The sequence below is a fragment of the Cariama cristata genome, unplaced genomic scaffold, assembly GCF_000690535.1.
Source record: "Cariama cristata isolate BGI_N322 unplaced genomic scaffold, ASM69053v1 scaffold11238, whole genome shotgun sequence".
Classification (NCBI taxonomy): Eukaryota; Metazoa; Chordata; class Aves; order Cariamiformes; family Cariamidae; genus Cariama; species Cariama cristata.
This window is the reverse complement of record NW_009631680.1, coordinates 2,503-19,857: the sequence shown is the minus strand read 5'-3', so window position 1 is coordinate 19,857 and position 17,355 is coordinate 2,503. Positions and strand designations below refer to the sequence as shown.

General features: G+C 41.9%; 1 protein-coding gene across 2 annotated transcripts in view; it reads left to right on the top strand.

Annotated features, from left to right (window-relative positions):
• MND1 (meiotic nuclear divisions 1 homolog (S. cerevisiae)) overlaps positions 1-13,328 on the top strand; it is a 38,839-nt gene extending 25,511 nt beyond the window's left edge. For both annotated transcript variants that reach the window (XM_009706066.1, XM_009706065.1), the window contains exons 6-7: positions 11,316-11,360; positions 13,081-13,328. In XM_009706066.1, coding sequence (XP_009704368.1) covers positions 11,316-11,360; positions 13,081-13,187 — 152 coding nt within the window. In that variant the 3' untranslated portion in view covers positions 13,188-13,328. The remainder of the gene's footprint in view (positions 1-11,315; positions 11,361-13,080) is intronic.
• The last annotated feature ends 4,027 nt before the right edge of the window (positions 13,329-17,355 follow it).

Sequence of the window (17,355 nt, the reverse complement as noted above, 5' to 3'; positions counted from 1 at the left end):
TGAGGATATGACAGGAACTAGACAACGTATGTACGTAACTTGCGAGCTACCTGCTACTAATGAAAACAAAACAACAAAGCCCACCCTCCTTTTTTTTTTTTCCTTTTTTTCCTTTTTTCCTCCATCATGGAGTACCAGAATGTATATAGAGGTGCACCAGTAATGAACACATTTACTCAACTAATTGCATCAAGCTAAGATTTTTTTTTTTTTTTTATGCTTCCCCCATTCCCTATACTGTTCTTTGAATGGCTTGTCATTCTGTTGGAAGGTTGGCAAATTAAATTACCTGTTCAAAAGCTGCATTAAAAGACAAAGCAAAATGCTTTACCAAAACTAAACAGAACTTTATTCCTAATTCTTTCCAGAAATTCTAAATGTACTTGTATGTAATCATAGTTACACAGAGTAACAGTAAACATAAATTTTAGGTGTTAAGTAAAGTTGAAAAAGGAACAAGGTACTAATGAGTGGAATTACAAATGTATACTTGATCACTTTGGTAATCATAGAAGTGAGAAGGAATTGCAAGCTTTAGCAGTATTTCTGCTCCTTTGTCTTCATCCCTTCCCATTTTCTTTTCATCTTGCAAATCCAGAGAGGCTTGTTTGCAGTTCAGTTATTGAAAATGCTGGTCCTTCGGTGGAGCAAACACTTGCAGAGCGGAATCTGGCTGTGATTACCAGAGGCCATAATGTGGCGGTTTAGGGACCTTCCCTGACAAAAGCAGGTTAAGGAGTTCTCACCTCGGCCCTTCGTTGCTATGCTGCAGTTCACCAGTGATAACAGCAAGTTGTCAGCTCGAGTCAGGAACTGATGGTGTATATATCCTTGTCTTGTGGTGGACTCTCCCGAGGTCTTTGAAGTCTCGCTTTCCACCAAAGAGTCTGTCTGATGAAGTCTTTCACCGCCTTCTTCAGAAGGCTTTCTTCCGTGAGGTAATCTGTCGTGCATCTCCCAGAATTGTCTGTCTTGTGGCAGTTGCCCTGAAGAGCAACCAGGGATCCCCTGACCTAGGAGCACATCAGGTGACAGATTTTCAAAGGGCATCTTCCTGAACTCTGCAGTGAGTTGAACTGTGTAAAAAAGGGGTTTGGAAAGAACTGAGCGAGGAACAGGGGTAGGTAAATGGGTGAGCAGGTTCTGGCACTTGGAAAGACAGGAGAATGTAACAGCCACGAAGAATAACGAGCGAAAGACCGCCGGGACAGACTGGTGCAGCTTCAGATGCATCTGCACCTGTGTTCCTAAGGTGCAAAGCTTCAAGGGAAATGTGGGGCTTTTGACTGAAGCTGGAAAACTGAAGTTCAGAAGGGTCATTTGGCTTTCAGCAAAAGGCCCTAGTTCTCTGTGTTTCAGAGAATTTCTCTGCCTCTGTTTGGCCTAAAGTTTGGACTCCAGCTAAAATGTTACTCTGCAATGAAAAACTGTCCTAAATGTTTAGACACATGCATGCTTGTGGTGTTATACCTCAAACAGTTTACGGTTGGACTTGATGATCTTTGAGGTCTCTTCTAACCATAATGATTCTATGAAACACATTCTAGCAAGACTATTCTTGGAAAGCGCCAACTTGCTTTAAAATGAATCTGCATTTTAGCTGGTTAAGCAAAAAAAAAAAGGAACAAATTTTAAAATAGCTTGTCTTTTGTCAATGGGGTTTTACTTGGACACTTGGAAGAGAGGCAGTTGGAAGATTAAATCTTTAGCTAACATATGTAACACCCTGCTTAAATAAACGGGCTACTCTAGCAAGTTACCTTTTCTTGAAATTAGATGAGAATGCTGACAAGGCGTATTTTGTTCTTTCTGTTTATTTTATTTCTTATTTGATTATTTAGAATGGCAGAAAAAATATGTAGGGTGAGAGGCAGACAGGTGAAATATGTGGGAATAATTTTTTTTGTCTGAGGCAGTAAATCTTTGTGGCAAAAGCTGTTGAGCTGCTTAGGAATGGTAGACACTTCATAAAATTTGTGATGTAGAAAATGGCTGCTTGTGACTACATTTATGATACTCCTTGATTTAGAAATTAATCAGTAGCAATCCATTTGGCCATATTTTAAGGCCCTGAAGAGAACATCAAATGGAATTAATCTATAGATCTTTTATATATGAAATTAAAAGGCTTTTGTGGAGTTAGACCTACTAGGTTAGTTGTGTGTGGTACCATTCATTCAGACTGTCTTGAAAAGGTTATGGTGATAGTCAAAGGAATTATTTTTTTTTTAAATAAAAAATTATGTCTTTTTGTGGCTTCCACATGCAAAATGAGATCAGGAAAGGTATTGTGGATTTTTAATTTGTTGTCTTCAGTACTAAGTTGCAGGATTGTCAAACATAGTCTTCCCTGACCTTGTTTAAAAAAATACATTGCCAATCTCATGTGTTCAGGAATCTCCCGTATGTTATGGGATGGTAAGTTATGTTTTCATCATGGGTTCATCTAGATTAGGACCATATATTATCAATGTATATTCGTAATATAGATAACTTGTTCTGTGCTGTTTAACTGCAGACATTTTGCAGGGCAGATTGTATGAGTACAAGACTAATCTTGGCACGGTGCTGTATTTGAGAGCATTTCCAGTGTTTTTTGTCCCCTCCTCACTTTGACATCTTATGAGCTAGTTTCACTGAAAAGAGCAGGATATCAGAAAACAGTCTGGAACAGAGAACCAATTTGGAAACACCTAGAAGAACATGGAGATTTTGTCTTTGCCACTGTAGGAGACCTTTGTAGATTGGGAGAAGTTTGTCTTTGGTGTTTCGACTCAGTTTTGCATGATATTGTGGTAAGGAAAGTAGGGAAATATAATCCTGATGAAACTGCAGTAGTGTGAATCTCAAACTACTTTATAATTGTACTCAAGGTGTATTTGTATTCAGTATCGGAAAGGGAGATTGAATTGATGAAACTCTATAATAGGGTCTGTTGTGTCTGTACATCTGCTCAGTATTTACATTAATGAGCTGGATAACAGAATAGAAGATACGATTTTGTTACATTTGCAGATGACGAAACTAGGAGAGACTGCATGGACAAAGGAGAAGGTGAGATTTCAAAATGAGCATGACAAATTGCAAAGATAGTCTAAAAACACCGAATAGAATTGAGTAGTGGCAGATGCAAGGACGTATATGCATTCAAGGATACTGTATTACACAAATGATCCAGAGCAGTTGGTTAAGTAGGGAGGGTTTGAAAAAGATGTCAGGGTTATAGCAGTTTACAGGTTGAATAGAAGACATTCTTGTTCTGAAAAGCAAAATCTGCATACTAAGATACAGGAACAGAAGTATAACTAGCAATGAGATGTATGAAATAATCTTTCTACTCAAGTTGGCATTAGTGAGGCTTCAGCTATAGCACTGTGTCAGCGTTGGATATCCTACTTGAGAGTATAACTAACCAGGGAGAATTCAGAGTAGAGCAAAAAGACCAGAGATTGAGCAACCACGTTCTAGGAGAAAAAATTTTACCAAAATAGGGCTCAAAAGAAGATTGCTCCTGGTGGGTTTCACATATCTGTATCCACTTCAAAAAAGGAAAGGAAGAGCCCATTGCTCAGGCTCATGGAGAACTTGGCAATAAGTAATAGCCTTAAATTGCAGGGGAAAAAAAAAAGTTAGGAAAAACTATACTAATGGTAGCAATAATCAAACACAGAACTAGATTGCCTGGGAAGATTGCAAAAGCTGTAACACTGGAAACCTTAAAAACAGGCTGCAAATACCTCAGAAATGGCATAGGTAGGGTTGGACATGCATTGAGTCATGGGTACAGAGAGCAGAGGACCTCCTGTGATGCCTTCCCGACTCTTCTCTGCAGCTCGGTGAGAAGCGAGGCGTGCAGCCAAGTGACATCCTGAGCCCGACAAAGCCCACAGGGCTCTGGGCTGCGCTTCCTTGTGAAAGGCAGTTCAGCAGCACAGAAGTCTGCAAGTTCCTTCAGCTGTGCTGTGGGTATGGGGTTTATCAGCGAATGAAGTGGGCAGGGAGGAGTTGTCCACGGAAAAAAAACCCAAGTGGTGTTAGGGAGCCCTGGATCGGGAAGTTGGTGTGCTTGTTTCCCTTTTGTAAGCACATTGCTTCCCTCTGTTCTTTGGGTAAGAATAGAGGTGTTCTAGTTATGCAACTAAGATTTCAGCACAGGCTTTCAGGTAGAATGCTTGAAAGGTAAACGGTCTTTTGCTGTGGGTACATGAATATTGTAAACCTAAGTGCAAAAGCTTGTATTTTGCATAGAGGAATCTTTTGGTAGCAATTCTGACAAAGTCTCTTGGACGTTTTCCAGAGAGACACTGTGTACATCCTGATGAAATTTGACAGTGTGACCTTTTCGTATGGGACAGACGGAGCTTTCACTGATGAGACTTGGCGCTTTTTTCAAACATACCAGCAAAGATCACGGACCCTTTGAAAGCGTATTCCCAGAGTTGTGGATCAGCTTATTAGTAGCTTTACTATGCACTGCAGTGTCTTACCATGTAGACAAGACTGACACTATGTCATGTATTTGCTCAGGCTTATTTTCAAGCATATATACATACATATGTATTTCATACATACACACACAGAGCTCTTGCAGCAGAAATGCTAATTTAATTCATTCATATATCAAATTTTTCTATCACAAATGGCTTATGTTATGTTCTATGCTTTTTTCAAATAGTTGTAGACCAGCAGGTAGGATTCATAATTGTCAACGCTTTTTCTTGTAGTTCCGAAACTTTATTCAGAGTCTAAATGTAAAAAGAGATACTCCTTTTTATTATTTAGTAATATGTCAGTATAAATAGTTCTTTTGAATTTGTGATGTCATTTAAATGAGAAATCATATTTATGCATTGTCTTGAATTTAGTCATCAATTCTGAAGCATTGTGACCTGTTGATTAATATCATGGGGATAAGTGTTATGTGGGATACTGGAGTATGGGGGAAGAATGATGTGTTATTTTGAATTCAAAGGAGTTGACAGAATTCTGATGTGCTATCAGTCTTCTACACAAGAGCTCTTTATTCTGCTTATAAAAGGAAACACCTCTTTGGGAAGCATGGGGGAAGGTAAAGATGGCATGTAGTGTGGAGGTATCTCTGCCTAAGACTTGGTTACAAAATGTTCTTCTAAAGCTGTCCTTGCTATGTTGTGAGTTACCCTGTTGACAGCGTTGTAGACTGCTCAGTCTTAAGGATATTTGAATCTGGACTTTAAAGAAGCCGCTTGATCCCATCATCGCCATGAATAGTCTTCAATGGCAAGCTACCGTCTCCTGATCAGAGCTGCTAGTGTCAGTTTGTGGATGGACATGTCAGTGGGAGTTACGAGGCAATTACCCTTTGTACTCTCTGTGGGTGATGGGTGTATAATTTCTATGTTCACCTTCTACCCTGGCCTTTAGAGACGTGCTCTTTATTTGCATGAGACGTTTTCATTAATGGGAAAGATTTTGGAAACTCTGCATCACAGGATATTATAACGATGCTTCTCCAAGTACACAAATATCTGTCACAGCATTATGATAGCAAGGTAGACGGTGTTTCTGGAAAGTGAGAGCAGGCTGTGAGCAGGAGAATGGATAACCCTGCAGAACGCAATGGATAATCAGTATTTGGAGATTCAAGTTCACATACTGTTCTTAGGGTAGTTGCCAATTTTTGTATTTAAATTCAGTCTAAGTGGATGCAGAATTATTACTGGAATTCAAATCCACATAATGCAATTAATTTACCCTGACCAGTTTCATGAGAGAGATTGGGAATCTTTGGGCTAATAATCCTCACTGACCCCTGAGAACAGTTGCAGCTGTCTCTGCATTTCATGCAGAAGAATTGCGATTCACACTGTAAAACTACTCCCTCTCCCACATGCTGAAGACCGCAGTTGTATTTTGCACGTATCTGCTAACAATCCCACAGGTTGATGGGTCACTGTCTCTTTGAGAAGGTGCTGGTTCCCTTCTTAAGTGAGGAAATCCATATGGTTTTCTTGTGGCATTAGTGGTGGTAGGTCAAAACTGGCACCAAACTGTGCTAATTTTGTAGAGATAACTAGCTTTTGTTCTTCTGTAGAAATAGAGGTTCCTGGACCTGAAAATTTTGTGTAAACATAAAAATATAACTTTAAGGATTATTGTAAGTAATCCTGAAAATACAAGAGTAGAAGCTAGGAGAGGAAAGAAAGCTACAGCTCTTTCTTCATTTCCAAGTCTAGAGGTGGTTGGGAACTGATTCTGGCTGTTGAGATTTTTTTAGTATAGCTGTTGGAGCTGGCATATGTTACCTTTACAGTCTGATTTTGAATACTATTCAGTGACTGCTTCCCTAGTATTCCTTTTACGATATGTGCAGGACTTAAAAAAGCTTTTAGGAGGAACCTGAAAGTAGGTTTGGAAAATGTTTGTGAGGAGATGGTGGTGGTTGTTGCTATTGCAATTGTTTTTAACTCATGGAAGTGTCCGAAGTCTGATAGAAAGACTCACTTAGTCTCCTGGAGTGTGTATGTTGTGTTGATGAGGTATGTAGCGGTCTTCCCCTCCTGTGGAAATGTGTGAGGCTTCAACAGTTTTTGGTCGTTCCATTTTGGAATGCAAATAGGACCTTTAATTTGCACCACCACCACCCTTCCAGGAAAAAAGTGAGCAAATCTGGGGGAAGGAGTGGAGAGGAAAGAGGAGGCTGTAGTTCTGCAGTATGCTGGGAACGGCTGTAGGGCGTCCTGAGCCAGGCCAGAAACAATGTGGCCTTACTGTGTGAAGATTTGAGCCAAGATATATTGCCAGTTCAGATTTGTTCAGAAACGTTGCTGTGTTGACGTTTTGTGCTGCTGGCCTTCACTCCTGCCCAAGTGCTGTCCATCTGCTTTAGGTGGCCCCTTACTGCACCTCCTGTCCACAGGCCCTTATCAGCTCTGTCTCCTGGTCTGCGCCAGAATCCCTGCGGGTCGCTAGTAGAATGTCACTCGCCTGCATTAAAATGCATGTTTCCAACCCTCCCTCCCTCCCTTTGTAGATGTGCGTTACTGCTGGACCTTCCTTTCCCTCCCTTTGCTTTCCTCTAAGGGGATGCAGGGGCTTGTCCCAGTGATAAGGATAATCACAGATGCTTAGGACAATGGTTCAGCTCCCAGAATTGGGGCTTTTTGAGTTCCCTGCAGTTCTCCAGAGATACCTGGGGTTGAGGGAAGAAGAGACTTCCATGAGGACTGGTCAAAACTCTGACCCTTAGCCTTTCACTGTTCAGGGCATGTTTGCAGGTGTGTTTTGCTAAGATAACAGACTAGTGTTGCAAGCCACGCTGCTCCTGGGCTTTGCATTGCTGTACACACAGCGGTTGCTCTTGTTCAGTTCAGGAGAGACAATGCAAGCTTCCATTTTCCTGCTTAGAAAATGCCAAGTGTGCCAGAAATTGGTCAGCAGAGGGTACAGGTGCGTGGCTCAGCCAAGTGAATGACTTGTGTCCTGCAGGCATGGGAGCAGGAAAGTTTATTGATGCATTGTCACACAAGTTGGTGAAATAAGTATGTAACATCCAGAACAAATGGATTATTCAGTTGCTTCCAGGCAGCAATGTATATATTGTCAGCCTATGTGCAGATGTATAGATATAAAGTAGAGCATAACTAGGGCCTAACAGTGGTAATGAGAACATCTGGAAGCATCTGGAACATATGTTGCCTCCTGTATTGCTCACCTCTTCTGCACATTTGGCCCTTTCACTGTCCTGCACAGCTTCTGTGCTGGAGCACTATTTATTAGCTGTCAAAAATCCAGTTGTGATGGAGAAGCGCTGGTCAGCAGGAGGATCAGCAGGACTCCAGCCAAGCTTGGGACCCAGTGGTGGTGGTGGCTTTTGCAATTAGCCAGTTGCCCTCAGCACTGTCTCTGAGTTTCTCCTTTTTACAGTCCACACAGTTTGTGTCCTGATTCTTCTTTGGTGTACACATTTTTAAGTTCCCATGCTATTGTCTCCTGCAGATCTTAAACTTTCTTTTTCAGTGCAGTCTAAGAACCAAGAGGCCGATGGCGGTGTGATCCCATGGAAATAGAAAACAGGCAATCAGAAGTAGCACGACTTTGAGTTACATTGGCACAGAAAATAGGTGTGTCGGGGGATGTCTGTTTTACTACTTCCCCTTTCCCTCACTCTCCGTGCACATACACATACAGATGATGGGACCAATGAAAGTCCCCAACAAACAACTATAAAAGGTTTCCAGAAAGCAGTCATGGTGCAGATTCCTTCATTTCTGTCAGTTTTTGTGATGGAGTCGGGGTCCTCTGAAAGATGCTGGTGATGACGCAGATGTAGCTGGTGTCTTCAGGTGACGCAGGTCCATAACTAGCAATACCTGTCTCACCTTCCTCTTTCAGGCATGATGTTGGATACAGCAGGCGGACAAGATTCTGCAGTGGAATCATAGGCAAGAGTTGAGCCTGATACCAAGGAATCTTGCCTTCAGGTAGTTAAATGCTCAGCCCATAGCCATGAGGCAACAGCTGAGGTGATGACATAGGTGATTGCAGTAGTTTCTGGAGATGGATGAGGTGTGTTTCCCCCACCCCAAATTAAAAAAAGAAATGTGAGGGAAAAATTTAAGTGAAGGAATTAGTGGCTAAGCAGAGTGCCGTGCCATCCTGCAGCTGTGGCAGTGACAGTCCCACTTGATGACAAGAGACAGCACAAGCTGGCTTGTTTGCATGAGCTTGCTCTGACTGGACAGTTATGAACACATGGGTGTCTTCCCGCTTGCCAGGCTAGCTGGCCTTGCTGTCGATGCAATATGCCTGATGGTCTAAGCAACTTTCAACATGGCAGAATAAATCCATACCTGCATCCCTATGGTGCTGTCATGTACATGGGCCTGTGGGCCAGCTAGTGTAAATGGGAAACAATGGGCCCCAGCCTCTTGTGAGTGCATTTCCTAAGATGTCCTGTGCCTGAGGCTTTACAAATGGCTCATATTTACCCAGCTCTGAGCCCCCCGGCAGCAGAGTAACGTGGGGAATGTGTGTTCCCAGTTCCTGAAGGACTGAGGCAGCCTCTTCTTTGATATTCAGCCAGGTTGTTTGAATGTCACCTTCCCTATCCTGGAGTTCTGCCTCCACTTATGATTCTTCCACACTTCTGCCCTGACACTTTGCTGCCAGTCTGTGATCAGTCCCAGGTGGTGCATGGAAAGAATGACATGGTTAAAACACTTCTTCATTTTATTTGTATAACATTTATTCTCAGGAGTTTCTTTTGTTTGGGGTTTTTTTGTTATTTCTCTGCTATTTAAGTCATTGGAGGCGCTGCCAACTGTGGGGTTTCCCCATTATAGCTTCCTGCTCTTGCTACCGTGATTTCATTTCTAGCCACAACTCGGTGGTAGGCAGCCACCGCCATTCTGACCACCCTGTTGCCCAGCCTGTATCTGTTGGCCATCTCAGCCTTTTCTTTGACAGAGGCAAGAAGTCGCGTTTTAAAAACACGTGATCACATATGTGTATTTTAACATGCATAAGCAATGCCTGAAAGGTGACAACGCACCGTGCTGCCACTGTTGGGTTCTGTTTAATGTGCTGTACCAGGCAGTCAGTGGGCTTTAAGCACAGGGCTGTGTGCTGAAAGCTGGAGGAGCTTAGAGCTGCTGTGTGATGCAGAAGCACAGGGCTCAGCTGGTTAGCAAAGCTGGTTCCAGCAAAGCAGAGCTTTCTGCTGAGACCTAGCAGGTGCCATGGACTAGGCTGGCTCGCCCGCCATCAGGATGCTGTCATCTCGCAGCTCTGGTTCCACGGAGTTTAATACTATCCTGCTTTTCCCTCCTTCATTCCAAACCTCATTACTGGGAGTCAAATACAGCTTTCCAGTTTTACTCGAGAGTTTCAGAAAAATGCTGAGGGAAGTATCATAGCTAACACATTTAAAATCTTGACCAGTGAAAGCCCTTCCTCTGCAGACTCGCTTTAAGCAGCGCTAGGTAAAGTACTGTTCCAAATGCCGCTGGCTGCCGGTGTGTTGGCAGTGCTGCGGGTCGTGGAACCGAACAAGTCGGGGTGGCAACGAGCAGTCAGCAAAGGAAGTGAGGAAAGTCTCTCTCGAGCAAGGAATAACTTGATTTTCTGATGCATGCAAGCAAGCAAAAATGCCATCTTCTCACCCGCTCCCTTTTTTTGCCCATCTTTCTTTTTTGCTTTTCTTCATGCTGTGCCCAAACTTCCTAATTGTAGGCCATTTTTAGAAACTATGCTGGTTTTGAAATGGTTTTTTACTCGGATTCAAGCATTTTTCACATCAATTACTGAAGGGTAGAATTGAGTATTCTACCCTATTAAGGGTAGAATAATGAGTGCTTCCATTCCTGTGTGCTAGCAGATGATTTTTCAACATAATTTAATTTTGCCTGAAGTATAATCTTTATAACAACGGATACCTGATCATATATTCACTTCTCAGTACCCCTGGAGACAGATTTCATGCTGACCATTCAAATGAGTACTCTCATGCAAGTACTAACAAGACTAACCGGGAATAATTAAGTTATGTGTAGGTGTGAGAACCATAATGATTCTGATAAATTCCCACATTACAAACCAACCTGCTTGATCTGATTCAGTACTTATTTTAATGGGAGCAAGGTGATCTAAGAGGAACTTTTCTTGATACTGTTTTGCCTCATGGAAACTATATAAAAGCTATTTGTAGTAATGGTAATTTACTACTGTATATTTACATCTGGAGCGGTGGTAAGGGAGGGAAGCCAGGTTTAATAACTGGCAACATTATTTTGTCTTCATTTCATTGAGGGGGTTCTTGAAGCCCGGGAGACCTTCCAGAGCCGTATGATAAACTTTTGGATTAATGTAATAGACTGCTAGCCTTGTCATTTTCCGTATCTATATAGAGTCATGCATACCTGTGTGATGGATTACTTATGTATAGAGAGGATGATAAAATATTTTCCGTCTCCGTTGCCTCTAGTATCTTCAGGCTATGTATCTAGTTCCAGTCTTGGTGCAGACAATTAAGCCCCCAGGCAAACCAAACCAGGATTATTTTATTTTGAAATACACTTCAAAAACTCACAGTTGTTCATATGGTATCTTTTATGTTTCTTTGCTCCTGTTTTTTTTTAACTTAGCTTTGTGCTTGCTGGAACCTTAAAAGCGTAAAACAGAAGAAGGGTTTGGAAGCAGTAGAATAACTTCCTTATATTGTGTGGTTCCCTAAAAATGACATCAATAAAACTTTAATCTCTGTGCCTTGAAAGTATGGTATGATTTTACTGTGATGTATGCTTTTTATTTTGTTTTTATTTTCTTCTCTATTTCAGGCCAAACTAACAAAGTAGCCAAGGAGGCAGCCAACAGATGGACTGGTGTGTATGCATTTATATTGCTTAACACAGCTTCAGACTGGAGCAATTTCAGTAAAAGACCTACTCATTGTTAAGAATCTTAAATTTGATTAGGGCTTGATGGAGGATCGCCCTCACTTATAAAAGCATGGATAAAAATATTTTACTTATAAATTAGCATGATTCAAAAAAAAAAAAAAAACCCAAACCAACAAACCAACATTTTCTCAGTTTAGTTACCGAACGTACTTCATATCACCTAACAGATTTGTTCTTGCGGTGCTATCTTCCATGCAGTGTTAAAACCTGCAACTCATTTTCTTGGTGGGAGTCAAAATCTCTTAAGATCAGGAAAACATTAATAGAAAGAGACTGGTCCAGGTATTCAGAAAGTTGAATTCTTCTTTTCTGAATTTTCGTCTGTTTCTAAAGAGTAGAATGCTTTGTGGAACCTTATTGCTGCTGCCATATGATGGATGCTAATATAAAGTCGGTATTTCTCAAACTAATTCATCAGCTTTGACATGCAAGACCAATACTGCACAGTTTTGAGGAAGGTTGCTGTGATAACATTTGTATGGAAGTTTAACTCAATTTTCTGTTATTGCTTAGCTTTGCTATATATTTCCATTTTGCAGAGCAAGCAATACATATGTCCTTACTTTTTTAGTTATTTGGAAGATCATTTGTAATTTTTTGTTTAGAATTCATCTACTACTGATGGACTGCTTGCTGTCATTGGTTATGCCAAGTGCAGCAGGGTATCATTGCCATAGTCTTTTGACTATTACTACTTTATATCTTCATTTACACTGGGTTGTTTACTGCACAGGGGAAATAAAGTTACGTATTTGAAAATGACTTCTGGGAGTACTGTTGTCAGGGCTTTCTGCTGCTGCTGATGAGAAGCTGTTGTTCTCAAGGTCTTGAGAGAGGTAAAGGAACTATGCCTCAGCCTATAGAAAGTACTTTGCTATTTAATTAGACAATTAGGTTATATGTTGTAGCCTATTTTTGTTTTGAAGAGACGGTTTTAAAACCAAATGTCTGATGGTTAAGGAAAAGAAGGTATTTCTAAGGTGTGCAGACACAGAGAAGACTTCTGGTCTTAAGGAATGGTGCGATTTATGGGTGTTAGGAATGACATAGTGAGTTTCAATCAATACTGCCGTGAAAAGTGATGTTAAATTGAAGAGAATGTATATGCTAAAATAATAGTAACGTGATGCTAAACCAGAAGTGCCGACTAAAATAAAGCTACTTGAATGTCTTTTTTCTTTTTTAACTTTCAAACAATGTACATTGTCTGAACAAACATATGCAGGACTAGAAAGGACCTTACAGCTAATCTGAATCTGCTTTTCGCAGTTGCAGACAGTCACACAGTAGGTGTCTAGTTGAAGAAGGACCTATAAAATACTTACGGGGCATATTGACACTTACCTCATCACTCTATAGCAGGCTTACACTGTAATTGGAGTTTTCAGTCTCCTCATAGCAGAGGAGATAAAGGTAACCTCCAAAAAGGAAGACATATTTTACCTAGTACTGAGTAAAAGTATGTCATTAAGAAAAGCCTCTCATTTTCCATTCTAAATCTACTTAATAATGACGTTCCCTACTATGTACCGAGTTCAAATGCACAGGGATAATGCAAGTGGAAGGATTTTGTTGTAGCCAAGACTATAATTCAATCTTTCCTAAATATTCAAAACTTGAAGGCTTTTAATTCTGTTTACAGATAACATCTTTTCAATAAAGTCCTGGGCCAAACGTAAATTTGGATTTGAAGAGAGCAGGATTGACAAAAGTTTTGGAATCCCAGAAGATTTGGATTACATCGATTAGTTAGTGTTCAGCAGTTGATGGCTGATACAGTTGTACATAGTTTGTTAAATATGCTCAGTTGGCATTTAAATGTGTATCTGAATCCTCGCCAAACACCCTTTAATTTGCAGTTTTTGTTAAAGTTAATAAAATTCTAAAAATACTTCTGGCATTTCCTTGTTTTCATTGTATTCTCTGGACAGTAAAATCTCTTGGTTTCTTCTGTGAGACAAAGAATGGACAGGGGTTGTAGGGAATATCACAAAGTTCTGAGACTGGTTTTTACTCTTCTTTTGCTTAACCGGGAGTAGTACTAAGAGCTAGAAGCTCCAGGGATTTATGTTGAAACAGGTTGAAGACTTTGGAATGGAAAAAGCAGGGGACAATATGGAATGGAATGAGTTTTTCCCTCATCTTACCAGTGAAACAAAGAGGCACAATCCATTCATGGAAAACAGTGAGACAGTAAGGCTGTGAGTAGAAAGGTTGAGGTCTGTTTTCAAGTTGTTCTTTATTGTGTTACTAGAACTGCTTGTAAGTTTGGTGACAAAATTTTGCTTGTTGTCGGAAAATACCAGTTCATTGGAGCTAAATCTGCTCCAGCGAATGTACTGGATTTAACATTGAGAAAGCTTCTCTGACCAAGATTGTTGCTGTGTAGGAGAGCGAGGAAAGAGCACCCGTCCCTCCATTCGCACCACAGCACACCAAGATTTAGGATGCTGATCTGGGATGTGAGAGACTGAGTTCAATTTGCTGTTCAAAATCGAGCATCTTTGGGTTTATGTGCATTTTTCAATTTCAGGCTAAAAAAGCAACCACCCAAAACAATAACACATTTCAGAATGTCTCGGTTTTGTCTGAAATTTCACAAGCGCCTCGCTTTGCATCGGCTTCTGGTTTCCAGCTCTGACGGGTGTGTGGCGGCAGAAGGAGAGGTGCCTTGGGAGGCCGTGTGCCTCCCGCCGCGGTGCTCGCTCTGCCAGGGAGATGCCCGTGTCACTGCGCAGGGTCTCTCCGCCTCTTCCATCACCGCTGATGAGAGCATCGCTGAAAAGGGGACGTTTACCTGGAGATATGCTCAGAAGTTTGTCTCCCATGACCTTTCCAATTAAAAAGTTTCCTAGCGGCTCAGTGCCTGTTAAAATCCAAGGATTTCAGGTGTGTCCCTGGCTGTTGCCATCTCGTGTCTATGAAGACAGCAAAGTTACTGGGAAGATACCGAGTGGAAGATTTTCCTCTCATAGAGGTAGCGTAGCAAGTGATGTGTGCCTAAGGAAAACGTATGTGATGCTTGGCATGTGGTAAAATGTCACTGTACTTACAATTGCAATGGAGACGCTTCCTTTTATGTGTTTGGAAAGATTTTATTCCTAATATATCCAATATTTACCATATCATGTGTTACTAACAGAGTAGCAGCGTACCAGCTGGTACCTGGTAAGAGCCCCACGCCGGTAGGTAGTTGTGGTGCTTGCCAGGCCTGACTTTTGCCCCATGAGCGGCGTGCTGTGCCCCCGGGGTAAGTGATGGTGCCGCACCAAGGTACGGATGCCCGTGTAGCTTGGGGGTTGTTCCTACTCTTGGGGTTTACGCTGTGAAACACTAAAGAAAGAGCTTTTTCCGTTCATTGTAGAATACCTAGAATACCTCTCAAGTGATTTTTTTTTTTTTTTTTTTTTTCCCTTAAATGTCTGTTTTTTCTGTGAATCTGTTCTGTACCATCAGAAGCTCCTTGGCACATCTGCATCTGAGAGCAGGGATCTGCCACACAGAAGAGACATTGACTCCAAAGGCCAGTTCGTGTGGAGAAACGCTGAGCACGTGAACTCATTGACGGTTCTTACCTCTTAGAATCGCTTTCACATGGCTGAACTTCTACTCGTCAAGGAGTCTCGGGTGATTTATGGCCTGTAGCAGTTCGTGCACCAAGACTTCCTCTGGTACCTGTGGGGATGAGGGTTTCTTACTGATTTTTTTTTTATTACTTTGGGTACTTACCAAATTCAAGAAGGAAATGAAGATGACCAGCTATGTAATTTTAGCTGCAATATTGTGGCTTCCTGTCTGTAGGGTGAAAGCATTGTGGACTGTAATAAAATTAAATATAATAAATAGTAACTAAATAACTGTACTTGAAGTAGGCTTGCATAGAGATGCTACAGTCAGCCGGCATGAGCAGTACTTGTAAAATGTCACACACAGCCCTCGTGCTTTGGACACCAAACTTAAGTAGTTCCAGCGCAAGGAATTTCTAGCAATTGATTTTCGGTAGGGTTTCGGTTTTGGTTTACAGGTACAGAGTGGAACACGGACATGCAGTCGTGCTCTGATTTCTGCTCCTGTCTTCTGGTGTTGGCTGCAGTCAGCCGGCATGAGCAGTACTTGTAAAATGTCACACACAGCCCTCGTGCTTTGGACACCAAACTTAAGTAGTTCCAGCGCAAGGAATTTCTAGCAATTGATTTTCGGTAGGGTTTCGGTTTTGGTTTACAGGTACAGAGTGGAACACGGACATGCAGTCGTGCTCTGATTTCTGCTCCTGTCTTCTGGTGTTGGCTGGCGGGAGAACGCCTCTCCTCCTGTAAGGATGCGATTTTGGAACAGCCAGAACAGAAATTTCTCAGCTAAAGAGAGGCAGGGAAGAGGCAGTGCATTATCAGAAACTGATGCTTATTCCTCTCGTGGAATTGATGTATTTTGTGCTACATTTCTGGTGATTCTGCATTTTTGGCGTAGGTGACTTTCAACGGGAAAAGCAAATCCAGATCCTCTCTGAGACAGGAAGAGACAACTTGTATGTCTTGAATATTGCAAGACACTTTCAAACTCCTGCATCTGCTCACTTCTGGAAGCTTTTCTTAAAAAGATACGCAGCAGACAGCTAAATTCCCCCAATGTGAAACCATGTATGATTATGTGGTTGGAGATGTGTGTTCTCTTTAGTTTTTAAGAGAGGCTGAGACTTTTGTTTTCTACTAAATTAAAAGTCACTAACAGTTAAAATTATTTTCCTCCTCCCGAGATGTTTTTGGCTATGAAAACAATCAATCTGATCTTGTGTCCCGATTATGTTTCTTCAGAGCTTTCCAGAGATAGAATCTGGGATACTTCTAAAGAATCTAAGATGAAGATGGTAGGGTTTAAATGCTCGCTTCTGCTGTCACTCTTGTGGTTATGTTACGGCTATATTGTGTAGATGTCTTCCTCTTTTTTTTTTTTTTTTTTTCCGCCCTGTAGGGTTTTTGCCCATGTAAGGTAAACATTTTCAGCTGTTGTAGCTAAGTCAGGAGGTCGGGCCCTTACTACAGTTCGGGTTTATAATTAAAGCAGCTCCTAGTGCAAAGTGTGAAAACCAAAGGCGGTGGTTTTCAGCGGAGCCTGCAGCTCTGGCAGGAGTGGTGTCAGACCCTCAGACCCTCAACCAGAGCAGTCCCAGGCCCAGGCGTCGGGTAAGCCTGCTCTCTGGGACTGGTGGTGATTAGCCACGGTAAAGCAAACCTAGACACGGGAGAAAATACTTGTTTGTACCTGATCTCTTTAGAAACCTTACCGGTTTAAAGAAAGTCTTCTGACATGAACTTTGGGGCTCCTTTTGCCGTACCTGCAGAGCTTTAAAATGTTAACAGTCACAAGGGTTTAGGTTTTGATGTAATTCAGCTGCTAAACCTTTCGTTAATGCATCCTCTGAAGTGTCACTGCTTTTTGGGGGTGTAGTAACCTACATGTTTTAAAAGGGAAAGTCCAAGCTCCAAAGCAAACGGCACACTTATGGTGTAACCGAGTGGCAAAGCTGGAACTGAAACTTACTGGGAGAAGGATGGGAAAAGAAACCCAAGCTGTGATGGTGACTGAGAAGTTCGATGCCAGAGCTCCTTACCGAGTCCTCCCGTCACCCAGGCCTGTTTCCACTAGTCGCATGATCTGGCTGGGGCTTATCTTCACCTGGTTTCTTGTAGAGGTGAGGTTTGTATGATTATGTTTTCTGTCATTTCTCTCCTCCTTTTCCCTCCCAGCGTTCTTAGATTTGGCAGTGGATTTCAGCCACGTTTAGTCTGAGGGGCTGCAGCGCAGGCTCGCGACCTACCTGTTCTGCCTGGCTGGCTGCCCGACAAACGCGGGCTATCCCCTTCCCGCCTGCCCCTGTAGGGACCCGAGAGGGGCAGAGCATGCCGGGGTGGGGGGAGGA